Consider the following 14,340-nt stretch of genomic DNA (forward strand, 5'->3'; position numbering starts at 1 on the left):
GTCTGAGAGAAATACAAGACTGAAGTATATGTAGATCTCATCGTTGATGGGTCGTCAACACTAAGGGTTAATTGAAGGTCTTTGCATCTCTTTTGTTAAACAAGGACACAACGAGCCGCCTCAAGTCATCAGCTCACCCACCAATGTGCTCAATGTGACAGTGTCAAGGTTTATATTACACCCAGGAAATGAGACGCAACTACAGCAAAGCGTCTCACAGTCAGTAGCAGATGGTTGTGGTAACTTTCTGTGATCAAATGCAAACTCAGTGATGAGAGCCTGGTCGTTCAAATGACTAGTTTTATTAGTTTATTGCAAGGAAAGACTTTACATTCAGTTCATTGAGGTGAAATCTGACAGCAACGCTCCTATTTTGACACATTAATGAAATAGTTATAAACAAAATATTGCCAGCTCTACTGCTTAATACTGGAGTACACACATTCACTCTGGGTGTTGTCCCTCTGCCTTTTTGATCTGTTGACTTTGTGTCCCCTTAAGGCAGCATGATGGAGATTATCTGAATCTTGATATTCCTGAAAATGAAATATAATATAATTTATTCTCCAAAATAGAGGGTGATGACAGCCATGTCCCTCCTCTGATACAGAGTCACCCGCTGCTTCTATTGTCTTACCTAGAGCACCATCAAGGACATGATCCCTCACTGGATCCCCACTTTTAAACGTCTACAGACGTGTTCATTGGAACACACAACTTACTTGGAGACGGTGCCTCCAGATTGAATTTGAATGTGTGCAGTGGTTGCCTTATCTGATGGTGGTCAGTTGGTTATTGTTTGAGAGTATAGGAAAGAAAAGTGGTGACGTCTTCAATGACTTCAAACCCACAGTAAACATCATATACTACAGCAGTGCTGCTGTAGTATATGATGACTGCTATATATGTAGATGTTTATGGTTCATGTACCACATAGACACACACATATTTTCTCTGTGTAAAAGTATTTTAATGACACAAAATGCACATTGACAGTGCTGCATAACATAAAAGTATGATATTATATAATCCATCAGTTAAAAACAATGGATTATAAATGAGTAAAAACACAAAATGGTTTAAAAATGATTTACATCTGTGATTCTGGCCTTCAATGTGTACTTGTTAATTATAACATAGTTGCTTTTAGTAGAAAACAATGTTAGGACATCCTGCTTGAAATAACAAAGACATAAGGACAATGAGAGCATAGGTTTGTGAACATGCATATGTCCCGCCCTAAGCAAAGCATACATCTCATCTTTTGACTGCAGACCACATGGGAAGCTATGAAAAGATTCTTGCATCAGTGGACTTTTACAAACATGTTACAAATCACGCAGAGGCTTTACATTCATTATACAGTATGTATAAAAAGTCATGTTGACCAAACTGTTTCTTTTTGAAATACTTCAACACCGTCTCTCAAGATGTCAACAGGTGTTAAAAAAATGACATCTTACAGAAACATTCCTGTTTTATAGCTTTACACGAGAGTACACACATTCACTCTTGGTGTCGTCTCTCTGTTTTCTCGATCTGTTGGCTTTGTGATCCCTTAAAGCAGCGTAATGGAGGTCGTCTGCATCTTGGTAGCCCTAGTCACAAGATAAAAATCAATGAATTACAATACAGAACATGAAAGTAACAAGTCCACAACCCAAGTAACTGTTGTAATGTTAGATGTGTCAGTACTCATCAGTTGTTTTAAATAGATAATAATCACCTCATTTGTTGCGGTGGAAGCTGGGACTCTTCCACACTCTGTTGTGAAACATAAAGCTCATTAGTCAAAAGCCATTCTCAGTGAATATAAGTGGGGAGAAAAAATGGCACCAGTTACCTGTACATTGGCAGCTTTTTCTCTTGTTCATCATGTACACTGAGAAAGCCAGTAAAACGACCAAGATGGTGGTAATTGCCAAAGCTCCACTCAGTAAGTACACGAGAGTCGTGAGAGTCACTCCCATCTGTAGATAGTTGAGGAAAGGTTACAAAACTTTCAGTAGAATTAGACAGATACATCTGCCGATATGTGCACATGTTGGCCAATAAGTAAGACAAACCAAACTAGGTTGAAAAATGATGTCTCTGTTAGAGAGTTTGTCCACCAAAGAGCACTGAAAGTAGATTTTCACACAGTAATACGTCCCCCTCAATAACTATTATATCTTGGTTACAGTTAAAATTTCCATTGCCCAATATATAATCATCAGATTTTTTCATATCCATAAATATCAAGTATCGTTTTGTTCGGGTTATACCTTTCAGCAGTTATCCCTGTGCTTAAGTAACATTTGATTAGAGAATAATAATAATTACTTCTCTGCTCGAATTTTATAGCACTTACCGACTATGTCCAACTTAGTGCCGTCTCCAAACAGTATGTGTCCACATGAGGCAACAGCACAGTAGTAGGTCCCAGCATGAGAAAGATTCAGGCTCTTCATCGGCAGGTTGTAGAAACAGGTGTGTGTTTGTGTGCTGGTGTTCCTCTCACACTGATCATTCCTGCCTCCATGGCTGTAAATGAGTCCTGGATGAGATTCTTCAGAGTTTTTGAACCAGTAAACACTGTGTTCTCCATCACAGCTCCCAGTTTGAACTGTACAGTTCAGAGTCTCAGAGCCTCCTGGCTGGATGGTCTCAGATGCTGACTGATGGACCGAAATTGGGATGTTCAAGCCTGAACCCTTTACACTCACGGTGATGCCCTCTGCAAATTCAAGCCGATCGCTTACATAGCTACCGGCGCAGTAGTAAGTCGCTGAGTCTGAAATGCGCAACGATGTGATCGTCAAGTGATTTTTACCGTTTTTACTTTCTGATTTGAAGCGTGGATCATTTTTCAATTCATCAATAAAAGTGCCACTTTTATCATGTTGGTAGAAGGTAGAGATGAGCTTTGGTTTCTGTCCCACCGTCTGCTTATACCAGTAGAACACTGCTGCAAATTCACTTTCATAGAAACATGGTAATGTCACGTTACGCCAACATTAGCTGATATAAAACCACTGTTTTGGCGCACAGACAAGGATGTTTTCAGAGTAGTTGTCAGAACTGAATAGAAAAGAGACCAAGAAAGGACAAAATGAATGAGATGATTGAAGTTAAGCATGATGATTTGAAAGTATTTCAGCAATTTATATGTTCAAGAATATAAATACATCTGTAAAAACTTACTTGCTCTCCACAGGCAAAGACAAGCCAGACATAAAGCAAACTCCAGAGATGTCATCTTGATCAAAATGTCTTGTTGAGTGTTAAGAACCTCTATTCGTTTTCTGCTTTTGAAGAGGGGGACTACGTTTGATTGGCTGACAAGAAGTGACACTGAATGCCTATTTTGGAAATGGTGTACACATCTTTAGTGCCCCCTCTATTGTCAGTTTTGGTTCTCGAATCAAGACACGTGTAGAGGGACTTGAACTGATCTTCCACTCGTTTTCTTGTCTATAGATCACTTACTTCCATTGACCAACATCAGCAGCAGAAAAAGCTCAAACCAGTTCCAGCAGATATTTAGAGAGGGCTTTGAGGACCAAGAGATATAAATACAAGAAGACGTTCTCTCTTAGATACTTATGAGGTTGTATGAATTTCATTTGATCTCCCACACCAGCCAAGTTTCAGTTCATAGAAAGGTGTTACTGTATCTTTGTTTTGATCTATATCTGTAATATCTTGTGATGTCTTCACTGGTATTTGATAGAAATGATTAGTTTATAATAAGTCTTTGCCAGGAAATAGCCCCATGCATAATTTGTTGCTTCCTTGTCGAGGTGTTTCACTCAGGAGATTCATGATTCACTTGAGGATCACAAATCTCAATTTTGTGTCAGTCCATCTAGGATGATGGGAATATCTCCAGTTCTGCAGTAATTTGGTCATGAATTCAACTATTGGATTTTTTTAAGTACTTGCCGATGATATTAAGGTAAAGGTCAAGGAACCAAAATGATTGAGGCATGCCAAATTTTAAATCAATTCATCCAATAACCCTTGAGACATGTCACTCACAAGCACAAATTTGTACCTCATGTTGGTGGCTGATGAAAGTTGCTGTATAAGTCAGTAGGAGTTAGCCTCTGGGGAATATGAATGTGAATTATGTGCTAATCCATCCAGGCAATGTAGAGATATTTCTCAGGAAAAGCAGAAACCTTGACCTGCTGTGGGTGATATAGGTCAGGAGATCACTAATGTCACTAAAGTGTATCCTCTGGACACCATGCATATCTGCACCAAATACTATCAAAATCCATCTGATAGTTGTCGAAACATGTATCAGTAAGGTAAAAAATGTCAGCTCCTGGGTGTCTGAACAAAGTGTGGTTTTAATCTGTTGTTGCTTTGGTACTTGAGCCTGGGTCAGAGTGACCCAGCCACCAATCTTTGCCATCCCTGGAGCAATACTGCTAGCATGGCTAAAAACATTGTTTTCTTTGCAGTGGTTATTTTTGTGGTAGAAAGTAGCTAATGCTGATGATGACATTACATGTGGGTGCAAATAGATTGAGCTGCTTCTTCAAAGTTTGGTCAGTATAACAGTACACACAACGACTGTGTGTTGAGTGCCTCTCCTTAAGCAAGGCTGGCTTTGAGGGTTTTTGGCCACACAGTTACACTGTACTCTAATGTATATTGATAAAAAGCCTCCAGCCTTTGGACACAGGTTTAGTTACTTATATAATCTACTAAAATAGTGTGGGCATTAAAGTTATATTGTGTCACTGCTGTATATGAATGCACTGAAAAGACTTCCTGTTTAAAACCACAAAGATGAAGAGGACAGAGGGTCTGAGAGAAATACAAGACTGAAGTATATCTAGATCTCATCTTTGATGGGTCGTCAACACTAAGGGTTAATTGAAGGTCTTTGCATCTCTTCTTTTAAACAAGCATATTCACAGATTGCACAACGAGCCGCCTCAAGTCATCAGCTCACCCACCAATGTGCTCAATGTGACAGTGTCAAAGTTTATATTACACCCAGGAAATGAGACGCAACTACAGCAAAGCGTCTCACAGTCAGTAGCAGATGGTTGTGGTAACTTTCTGTGATCAAATGCAAACTCAGTGATGAGAGCCTGGTCGTTCAAATGACTAGTTTTATTAGTTTATTGCAAGGAAAGACTTTACATTCAGGTCATTGAGGTGAAATCTGACAGAAACGCTCCTATTTTGACACATTAATGAAACAGTTATAAACAAAATATTGCCAGCTCTACTGCTTAATACTGGAGTACACACATTCACTCTGGGTGTTGTCCCTCTGCCTTTTTGATCTGTTGACTTTGTGTCCCCTTAAGGCAGCATGATGGAGATTATCTGAATCTTGATATTCCTGAAAATGAAATATAATATAATTTATTCTCCAAAATAGAGGGTGATGACAGCCATGTCCCTCCTCTGATACAGAGTCACCCGCTGCTTCTATTGTCTTACCTAGAGCACCATCAAGGACATGATCCCTCACTGGATCCCCACTTTTAAACGTCTACAGACGTGTTCATTGGAACACACAACTTACTTGGAGACGGTGCCTCCAGATTGAATTTGAATGTGTGCAGTGGTCTCCGCAGTGCAGTGGTTGCCTTATCTGATGGTGGTCAGTTGGTTATTGTTTGAGAGTATAGGAAAGAAAAGTGGTGACGTCTTCAATGACTTCAAACCCACAGTAAACATCATATACTACAGCAGTGCTGCTGTAGTATATGATGACTGCTATATATGTAGATGTTTATGGTTCATGTACCACATAGACACACACATATTTTCTCTGTGTAAAAGTATTTTAATGACACAAAATGCACATTGACAGTGCTGCATAACATAAAAGTATGATACTATATAATCCATCAGTTAAAAACAATGGATTATAAATGAATAAAAACACAAAATGGTTTAAAAATGATTTACATCTGTGATTCTGGCCTTCAATATGTACTTAATTATAACATAGTTGCTTTTAGTAGAAAACAATGTTAGGACATCCTGCTTGAAATAACAAAGACATAAGGACAATGAGAGCATAGGTTTGTGAACATGCATATGTCCCACCCTGAGCAAAGCATACATCTCATCTTTTGACTGCAGACCACATGGGAAGCTATGAAAAGATTCTTGCATCAGTGGACTTTTACAAACATGTTACAAATCACACAGAGGCTTTACATTCATTATACAGTATGTATAAAAAGTCATGTTGACCAAATTGGTCCTTTTTGAAATACTTCAACATCCTCTCTCAAGATGTCAACAGGTGTTAAAAAAATGACATCTTACAGAAACATTCCTGTTTTATAGCTTTACACGAGAGTACACACATTCACTCTTGGTGCCGTCTCTCTGTTTTCTTGATCTGTTGGCTTTGTGATCCCTTAAAGCAGCGTAATGGAGGTCGTCTGCATCTTGGTAGCCCTAGTCACAAGATAAAAATCAATGAATTACAATACAGAACATGAAAGTAACAAGTCCACAACCCAAGTAACTGTTGTAATGTTAGATGTGTCAGTACTCATCAGTTGTTTTAAATAGATAATAATCACCTCATTTGTTGCGGTGGAAGCTGGGACTCTTCCACACTCTGTTGTGAAACATAAAGCTCATTAGTCAAAAGCCATTCTCAGTGAATATAAGTGGGGAGAAAAAATGGCACCAGTTACCTGTACATTGGCAGCTTTTTCTCTTGTTCATTATGTACACTGAGAAAGCCAGTAAAACGACCAAGATGGTGGTAATTGCCAAAGCTCCACTCAGTAAGTACACGAGAGAGTCGTGAGAGTCACTCCCATCTGTAGATAGTTGAGGAAAGGTTACAAAACTTTCAGTAGAATTAGACAGATATATCTGCCGATATGTGCCCATGTTGGCCAATAAGTAAGACAAACCAAACTAGGTTGAAAAATGATGTCTCTGTTAGAGAGTTTGTCCACCAAAGAATACTGCAAGTAGATTTTCACACAGTAATACGTCCCCCTCAATAACTATTATATCTTGGTTACAGTTAAAATTTCCATTGCCCAATATATAATCATCAGATTTTTTCATATCCATAAATATCAAGTATCGTTTTGTTCGGGTTATACCTTTCAGCAGTTATCCCTGTGCTTAAGTAACATTTGATCAGAGAATAATAATAATTACTTCTCTGCTCGAATTTTATAGCACTTACCGACTATGTCCAACTTAGTGCCGTTTCCAAACAGTATGTGTCCACATGAGGCAACAGCACAGTAGTAGGTCCCAGCATGAGAAAGATTCAGGCTCTTCATCGGCAGGTTGTAGACACAGGTGTGTGTTTGTGTGCTGGTGTTCCTCTCACACTGATCATTCCTGCCTCCATGGCTGTAAATGAGTCCTGGATGAGATTCTTCAGAGTTTTTGAACCAGTAAACACTGTGTTCTTCATCACAGCTCCCAGTTTGAACTGTACAGTTCAGAGTCTCAGAGCCTCCTGGCTGGATGGTCTCAGATGCTGACTGATGGACCGAAATTGGGATGTTCAAGCCTGAACCCTTTACACTCACGGTGATGCCCTCTGCAAATTCAATCTTATAGCCTGTATAGGCACGGGCACAGTAGTAAGTCGCTGAGTCTGAAATGCGCAATGATGTGATCGTCAAGTGTTTTTTACCGTTTTTAGTTTCCAATTTGAAGCGTGGATCATTTTTCAATTCATCAATAAAAGTGCCACTTTTATCATATTTGTAGAAGGTAGAGATGAGCTTTGGTTTCTGTCCCACCGTCTGTTTATACCAGTAGAACACTGCTGTTAATTCATGTTCATAGAAACATGGTAATGTCACGTTGGCGCCAACATTAGCTGATATAAAACCACTGTTTTGGCGCACAGACAAGGATGTTTTCAGAGTAGTTGTCAGAGCTGAATAGAAAAGAGACCAAGAAAGGACAAAATGAATGAGATGATTGAAGTTAAGCATGATGATTTGAAAGTATTTCAGCAATTTATATGTTCAAGAATATAAATACATCTGTAAAAACTTACTTGCTCTCCACAGGCAAAGACAAGCCAGACATAAAGCAAACTCCAGAGATGTCATCTTGATCAAAATGTCTTGTTGAGTGTTAAGAACCTCTATTCGTTTTCTGCTTTTGAAGAGGGGGACTACGTTTGATTGGCTGACAAGAAGTGACACTGAATGCCTATTTTTGAGGACCAAGAGATATAAATACAAGAAGACGTTCTCTCTTAGATACTTATGAGGTTGTATGAATTTCATTTGATCTCCCACACCAGCCAAGTTTCAGTTCATAGAAAGATGTTACTGTATCTTGCTTTTGATCTATATCTGTAATATCTTGTGATCTCTTCACTCGTATTTGATAGAAATGATTAGTTTATAATAAGTCTTTGCCAGGAAATAGCCCCATGCATAATTTGTTGCTTCCTTGTCGAGGTGTTTCACTCAGGGGATTCATGATTCACTTGAGGATCACAAATCTCAATTTTGTGTCAGTCCATCTAGGATGATGGGAATATCTCCAGTTCTGCAGTAATTTGGTCATAAATTCAACTATTGGATTTTTTTAAGTACTTGCCGATGATATTAAGGTTAAGGTCAAGGAACCAAAATGATTAAAATTCAACCTGAGAGGAAGATACAGGCATTCCAAATTTTAAGTCAATTCATCCAATAACCCTTGAGACATATCACTCACAAGCACAAATTTGTACCTCATGTTGGTGGTTGATGAAAGTCGCTGTATAAGTCAGTAGGAGTTAGCCTCTGGGGAATATGAATGTGAATTTTTTGCTAATCCATCCAGGCAATGTAGAGATATTTCTCAGAAAAGGCAGAAACCTTGACCTGTTGTGGGTGATATACACTCACCGGCCACTTTATTAGGTACACCTTGCTAGTACCGGGTTGGACCCCCTTATGCCTTCAGAACTGCCTTAATCCTTCGTGGCATAGATTCAACAAGGTACAGGAAACAGTCCTCAGACAGTTTGGTCCATATTGACATGATAGCATCACGCAGTTGCTGCAGATTTGTCGGCTGCACACAACATCCCAAAGGTGCTCAATTGGATTGAGATCTGGTGACTGTGGAGGCCATTTGAGGACAGTGAACTCATTGTCATGTTCACGAAACCAGTCTAATATGATTCGAGCTTTATGACATGGCGCGTTATCCTGCTGGAAGTAGCCATCAGAAGATGGGTACACTGTGGTCATAAAGGGATGGACATGGTCAGCAACAATACTCAGGTAGGCTGTGGCGTTGCAACGATACTCAACTCAGGTACTAAGGGGCCCAAAGTGTGCCAAGAAGATATCCCCCACACCATTACACCACCACCACCAGCCTGAACCGTTGATACAAGGCAGGATGGATCCATGCTTTCATGTTGTTGACGCCAAATTCTGACCCTACCATCCGAATGTCGCAGCAGAAATTGAGACTCATCAGACCAGGCAACGTTTTTCCAATCTTCTATTGTCCAATTTTGGTGAGCCTGTGCGAATTGTAGCCTTAGTTTCCTGTTCTTAGCTGACAGGAGTGGCACCCGGTGTGGTCTTCTGCTGCTGTAGCCCATCTGCCTCAAGGTTCGACGTGTTGTGCGTTCAGAGATGCTCTTCTGCATACCTCGGTTGTAACGAGTGGTTATTTGAGTTACTGTTGCCTTTCTATCAGCTCGAACCAGTCTGGCCATTCTCCTCTGACCTCTGGCATCAACAAGGCATTTTCGCCCACAGAGCTGCCTCTCACTGGATATTTTCTCTTTTTCGGACCATTCTCTGTAAACCCTAGAGATGGTTGTGCGTGAAAATCCCAGTAGATCAGCAGTTTCTGAAATACTGAGACCAGCCCGTCTGGCACCAACAACCACGCCACGTTCAAAGTCACTTAAATCACCTTTCTTCCCCATTCTGATGCTCGTTCACGAGCAGTTGGACAGGTGTGCCTAATAAAGTGGCCGGTGATATAGGTCAGGAGATCACTAATGTCACTAAAGTTTATCCTCTGGACACCATGCATATCTGCATCAAATACTATCAAAATCCATCTGATAGCTGTCGAAACATGTATCAGTAAGGTAAAAAATGTCAGCTCCTGGGTGTCTGAACAAAGTGTGGTTTTAATCTGTTGTTGCTGAGGTACTTGAGCCTGGGTCAGAGTGACCCAGCCACCAATCTTTGCCATCCCTGGAGCAATACTGCTAGCATGGCTAAAAACATTGTTTGCTTTGCAGTGGTGTTATTTTTGTGGTAGAAAGTAGCTAATGCTGATGATGACATTACATGTGGGTGCAAATAGATTGAGCTGCTTCTTCAAAGTTTGGTCAGTATAACAGTACACACAACGACTGTGTGTTGAGTGCCTCTCCTTAAGCAAGGCTGGCCTTGAGGATTTTTGGCCACACAGTTACACTGTACTCTAATGTATATTGATAAAAAGCCTCCAGCCTTTGGACACAGGTTTAGTTACTTATATAATCTACTAAAATAGTGTGGGCATTAAAGTTATATTGTGTCACTGCTGTATATGAATGCACTGAAAAGACTTCCTGTTTAAAACCACAAAGATGAAGAGGACAGAGGGTCTGAGAGAAATACAAGACTGAAGTATATCTAGATCTCATCTTTGATGGGTCGTCAACACTAAGGGTTAATTGAAGGTCTTTGCATCTCTTTTGTTAAACAAGCATATTCACAGATTGCACAACGAGCCGCCTCAAGTCATCAGCTCACCCACCAATGTGCTCAATGTGACAGTGTCAAGGTTTATATTACACCCAGGAAATGAGACGCAACTACAGCAAAGCGTCTCACAGTCAGTAGCAGATGGTTGTGGTAACTTTCTGTGATCAAATGCAAACTCAGTGATGAGAGCCTGGTCGTTCAAATGACTAGTTTTATTAGTTTATTGCAAGGAAAGACTTTACATTCAGTTCATTGAGGTGAAATCTGACAGCAACGCTCCTATTTTGACACATTAATGAAACAGTTATAAACAAAATATTGCCAGCTCTACTGCTTAATACTGGAGTACACACATTCACTCTGGGTGTTGTCCCTCTGCCTTTTTGATCTGTTGACTTTGTGTCCCCTTAAGGCAGCATAATGGAGATTATCTGAATCTTGATATTCCTGAAAATGAAATATAATATAATTTACTCTCCAAAATAGAGGGTGATGACAGCCATGTCCCTCCTCTGATACAGAGTCACCCGCTGCTTCTATTGTCTTACCTAGAGCACCATCAAGGACATGATCCCTCACTGGATCCCCACTTTTAAACGTCTACAGACGTGTTCATTGGAACACACAACTTACTTGGAGACGGTGCCTCCAGATTGAATTTGAATGTGTGCAGTGGTCTCCGCAGTGCAGTGGTTGCCTTATCTGATGGTGGTCAGTTGGTTATTGTTTGAGAGTATAGGAAAGAAAAGTGGTGACGTCTTCAATGACTTCAAACCCACAGTAAACATCATATACTACAGCAGTGCTGCTGTAGTATATGATGACTGCTATATATGTAGATGTTTATGGTTCATGTACCACATAGACACACACATATTTTCTCTGTGTAAAAGTATTTTAATGACACAAAATGCACATTGACAGTGCTGCATAACATAAAAGTATGATATTATATAATCCATCAGTTAAAAACAATGGATTATAAATGAATAAAAACACAAAATGGTTTAAAAATGATTTACATCTGTGATTCTGGCCTTCAATATGTACTTAATTATAACATAGTTGCTTTTAGTAGAAAACAATGTTAGGACATCCTTCTTGAAATAACAAAGACATAAGGACAATGAGAGCATAGGTTTGTGAACATGCATATGTCCCGCCCTAAGCAAAGCATACATCTCATCTTTTGACTGCAGACCACATGGGAAGCTATGAAAAGATTCTTGCATCAGTGGACTTTTACAAACATGTTACAAATCACACAGAGGCTTTACATTCATTATACAGTATGTATAAAAAGTCATGTTGACCAAATTGTTCCTTTTTGAAATACTTCAACACCGTCTCTCAAGATGTCAACAGGTGTTAAAAAAATGACATCTTACAGAAACATTCCTGTTTTATAGCTTTACACGAGAGTACACACATTCACTCTTGGTGTCGTCTCTCTGTTTTCTTGATCTGTTGGCTTTGTGATCCCTTAAAGCAGCGTAATGGAGGTCGTCTGCATCTTGGTAGCCCTAGTCACAAGATAAAAATCAATGAATTACAATACAGAACATGAAAGTAACAAGTCCACAACCCAAGTAACTGTTGTAATGTTAGATGTGTCAGTACTCATCAGTTGTTTTAAATAGATAATAATCACCTCATTTGTTGCGGTGGAAGCTGGGACTCTTCCACACTCTGTTGTGAAACATAAAGCTCATTAGTCAAAAGCCATTCTCAGTGAATGTAAGTGGGGAGAAAAAATGGCACCAGTTACCTGTACATTGGCAGCTTTTTCTCTTGTTCATCATGTACACTGAGAAAGCCAGTAAAACGACCAAGATGGTGGTAATTGCCAAAGCTCCACTCAGTAAGTACACGAGAGAGTCGTGAGAGTCACTCCCATCTGTAGATAGTTGAGGAAAGGTTACAAAACTTTCAGTAGAATTAGACAGATATATCTGCCGATATGTTTACATGTTGGCCAATAAGTAAGACAAACCAAACTAGGTTGAAAAATGATGTCTCCGTAAAGAGTTTGTCCACCTAAGAGCACTGAAAGTAGATTTTCACACAGTAATACGCCCCCCTCAATAACTATTATATCTTGGTTACAGTTAAAATTTCCATTGCCCAATATATAATCATCAGATTTTTTCATATCCATAAATATCAAGTATCGTTTTGTTCGGGTTATACCTTTCAGCAGTTAGCCCTGTGCTTAAGTAACATTTGATTAGAGAATAATAATAATTACTTCTCTGCTCGAATTTTATAGCACTTACCGACTATGTCCAACTTAGTGCCGTTTCCAAACAGTATGTGTCCACATGAGGCAACAGCACAGTAGTAGGTCCCAGCATGAGAAAGACTCAGGCTCTTCATCGGCAGGTTGTAGACACAGGTGTGTGTTTGTGTGCTGGTGTTCCTCTCACACTGATCATTCCTGCCTCCATGGCTGTAAATGAGTCCTGGATGAGATTCTTCAGAGTTTTTGAACCAGTAAACACTGTGTTCTCCATCACAGCTCCCAGTTTGAACTGTACAGTTCAGAGTCACAGAGCCTCCTGGCTGGATGGTCTCAGATGCTGACTGATGGACCGAAATTGGGATGTTCAAGCCTGAACCCTTTACACTCACGGTGATGCCCTCTGCAAATTCAAGCTCATAGCCTGCATAGCCACGGGCACAGTAGTAAGTCGCTGAGTCTGAAATGCGCAACGATGTGATTGTCAAGTGTTTTTTACCGTTTTTACTTTCGGATTTGAAGCGTGGATCATTTTTAAATTCATCAATAAAAGTGCCACTTTTATCATATTTGTAGAAGGTAGAGATGAGCTTTGGTTTCTGTCCCACCGTCTGCTTATACCAGTAGAACACAGCTGCTGATTCACTTTCATAGAAACATGGTAATGTCACGTTGGTGCCAACATTAGCTGATATAAAACCACTGTTTTGGCGCACAGACAAGGATGTTTTCAGAGTAGTTGTCAGAACTGAATAGAAAAGAGACCAAGAAAGGACAAAATGAATGAGATGATTGAAGTTAAGCATGATGATTTGAAAGTATTTCAGCAATTTATATGTTTAAGAATATAAATACATCTGTAAAAACTTACTTGCTCTCCACAGGCAAAGACAAGCCAGACATAAAGCAAACTCCAGAGATGTCATCTTGATCAAAATGTCTTGATGAGTGTTAAGAACCTCAATTCGTTTTCTGCTTTTGAAGAGGGGGACTACGTTTGATTGGCTGACAAGAAGTGACACTGAATGCCTATTTTGGAAATGGTGTACACATCTTTAGTGCCCCCTCTATTGTCAGTTTTGGTTCTCGAATCAAGACACGTGTAGAGGGACTTGAACTGATCTTCCACTCGTTTTCTTGTCTATAGATCACTTACTTCCATTGACCAACATCAGCAGCAGAAAAAGCTCAAACCAGTTCCAGCAGATATTTAGAGAGGGCTTTGAGGACCAAGAGATATAAATACAAGAAGACGTTCTCTCTTAGATACTTATGAGGTTGTATGAATTTCATTTGATCTCCCACACCAGCCAAGTTTCAGTTCATAGAAAGGTGTTACTGTATCTTTGTTTTGATCTATATCTGTAATATCTTGTGATGTCTTCACTGGTATTTGATAGAAATGATTAGTTTATAATAAGTCTT

General features: G+C 39.6%; 3 protein-coding genes and 1 pseudogene across 7 annotated transcripts in view; 1 reads left to right on the forward strand and 3 right to left on the reverse strand.

Moving 5' to 3' along the window:
* LOC121962318 (prostaglandin D2 receptor 2-like) overlaps positions 1–14,340 on the forward strand; it is a 144,669-nt gene that overhangs the window by 47,678 nt on the left and 82,651 nt on the right. The window lies entirely within an intron of this gene.
* LOC148185611 (immunoglobulin kappa light chain-like) lies at positions 385–3,271 on the reverse strand (annotated as a pseudogene). Its single transcript, XR_015775760.1, has 5 exons — positions 3,184–3,271; positions 2,345–3,060; positions 1,844–1,963; positions 1,727–1,764; positions 385–1,598 (listed from the first exon to the last, which is right to left on the reverse strand). The product of XR_015775760.1 is annotated as an immunoglobulin kappa light chain-like (transcript).
* Positions 5,098–8,075, reverse strand: LOC148185612 (uncharacterized). The gene is made up of 6 exons (XM_088074025.1): positions 8,012–8,075; positions 7,178–7,888; positions 6,669–6,797; positions 6,552–6,589; positions 6,307–6,423; positions 5,098–5,500 (listed from the first exon to the last, which is right to left on the reverse strand). Exons 1-6 carry the CDS (start codon positions 8,064–8,066, stop codon positions 5,228–5,230), a joined length of 1,323 nt encoding a protein of 440 aa, XP_087930151.1. The 5' UTR covers positions 8,067–8,075; the 3' UTR covers positions 5,098–5,227.
* On the reverse strand, positions 10,911–13,874 carry LOC148185613 (immunoglobulin kappa light chain-like). 3 transcript variants are annotated; one of them, XM_088074064.1, is made up of 5 exons: positions 13,787–13,852; positions 12,953–13,663; positions 12,445–12,573; positions 12,328–12,365; positions 10,911–11,123 (listed from the first exon to the last, which is right to left on the reverse strand). In XM_088074064.1, the coding sequence occupies exons 1-5, from the start codon at positions 13,839–13,841 to the stop codon at positions 11,004–11,006; spliced, it is 1,053 nt and encodes a 350-aa protein (XP_087930190.1). In that variant the 5' UTR covers positions 13,842–13,852; the 3' UTR covers positions 10,911–11,003. The 3 variants fall into 3 exon arrangements, with proteins under 3 accessions (XP_087930190.1, XP_087930189.1, XP_087930188.1); XM_088074063.1 differs by lacking the exon at positions 10,911–11,123 and adding an exon at positions 11,553–12,199 and having other exon boundaries at positions 13,787–13,874; XM_088074062.1 differs by lacking the exon at positions 10,911–11,123 and adding an exon at positions 11,553–12,199 and having other exon boundaries at positions 12,953–13,852.

The sequence above is a fragment of the Plectropomus leopardus genome, chromosome 23 (genome assembly GCF_026936395.1).
Source record: "Plectropomus leopardus strain MGB_pleo_1.0 chromosome 23, ASM2693639v1, whole genome shotgun sequence".
Classification (NCBI taxonomy): Eukaryota; Metazoa; Chordata; class Actinopteri; order Perciformes; family Serranidae; genus Plectropomus; species Plectropomus leopardus.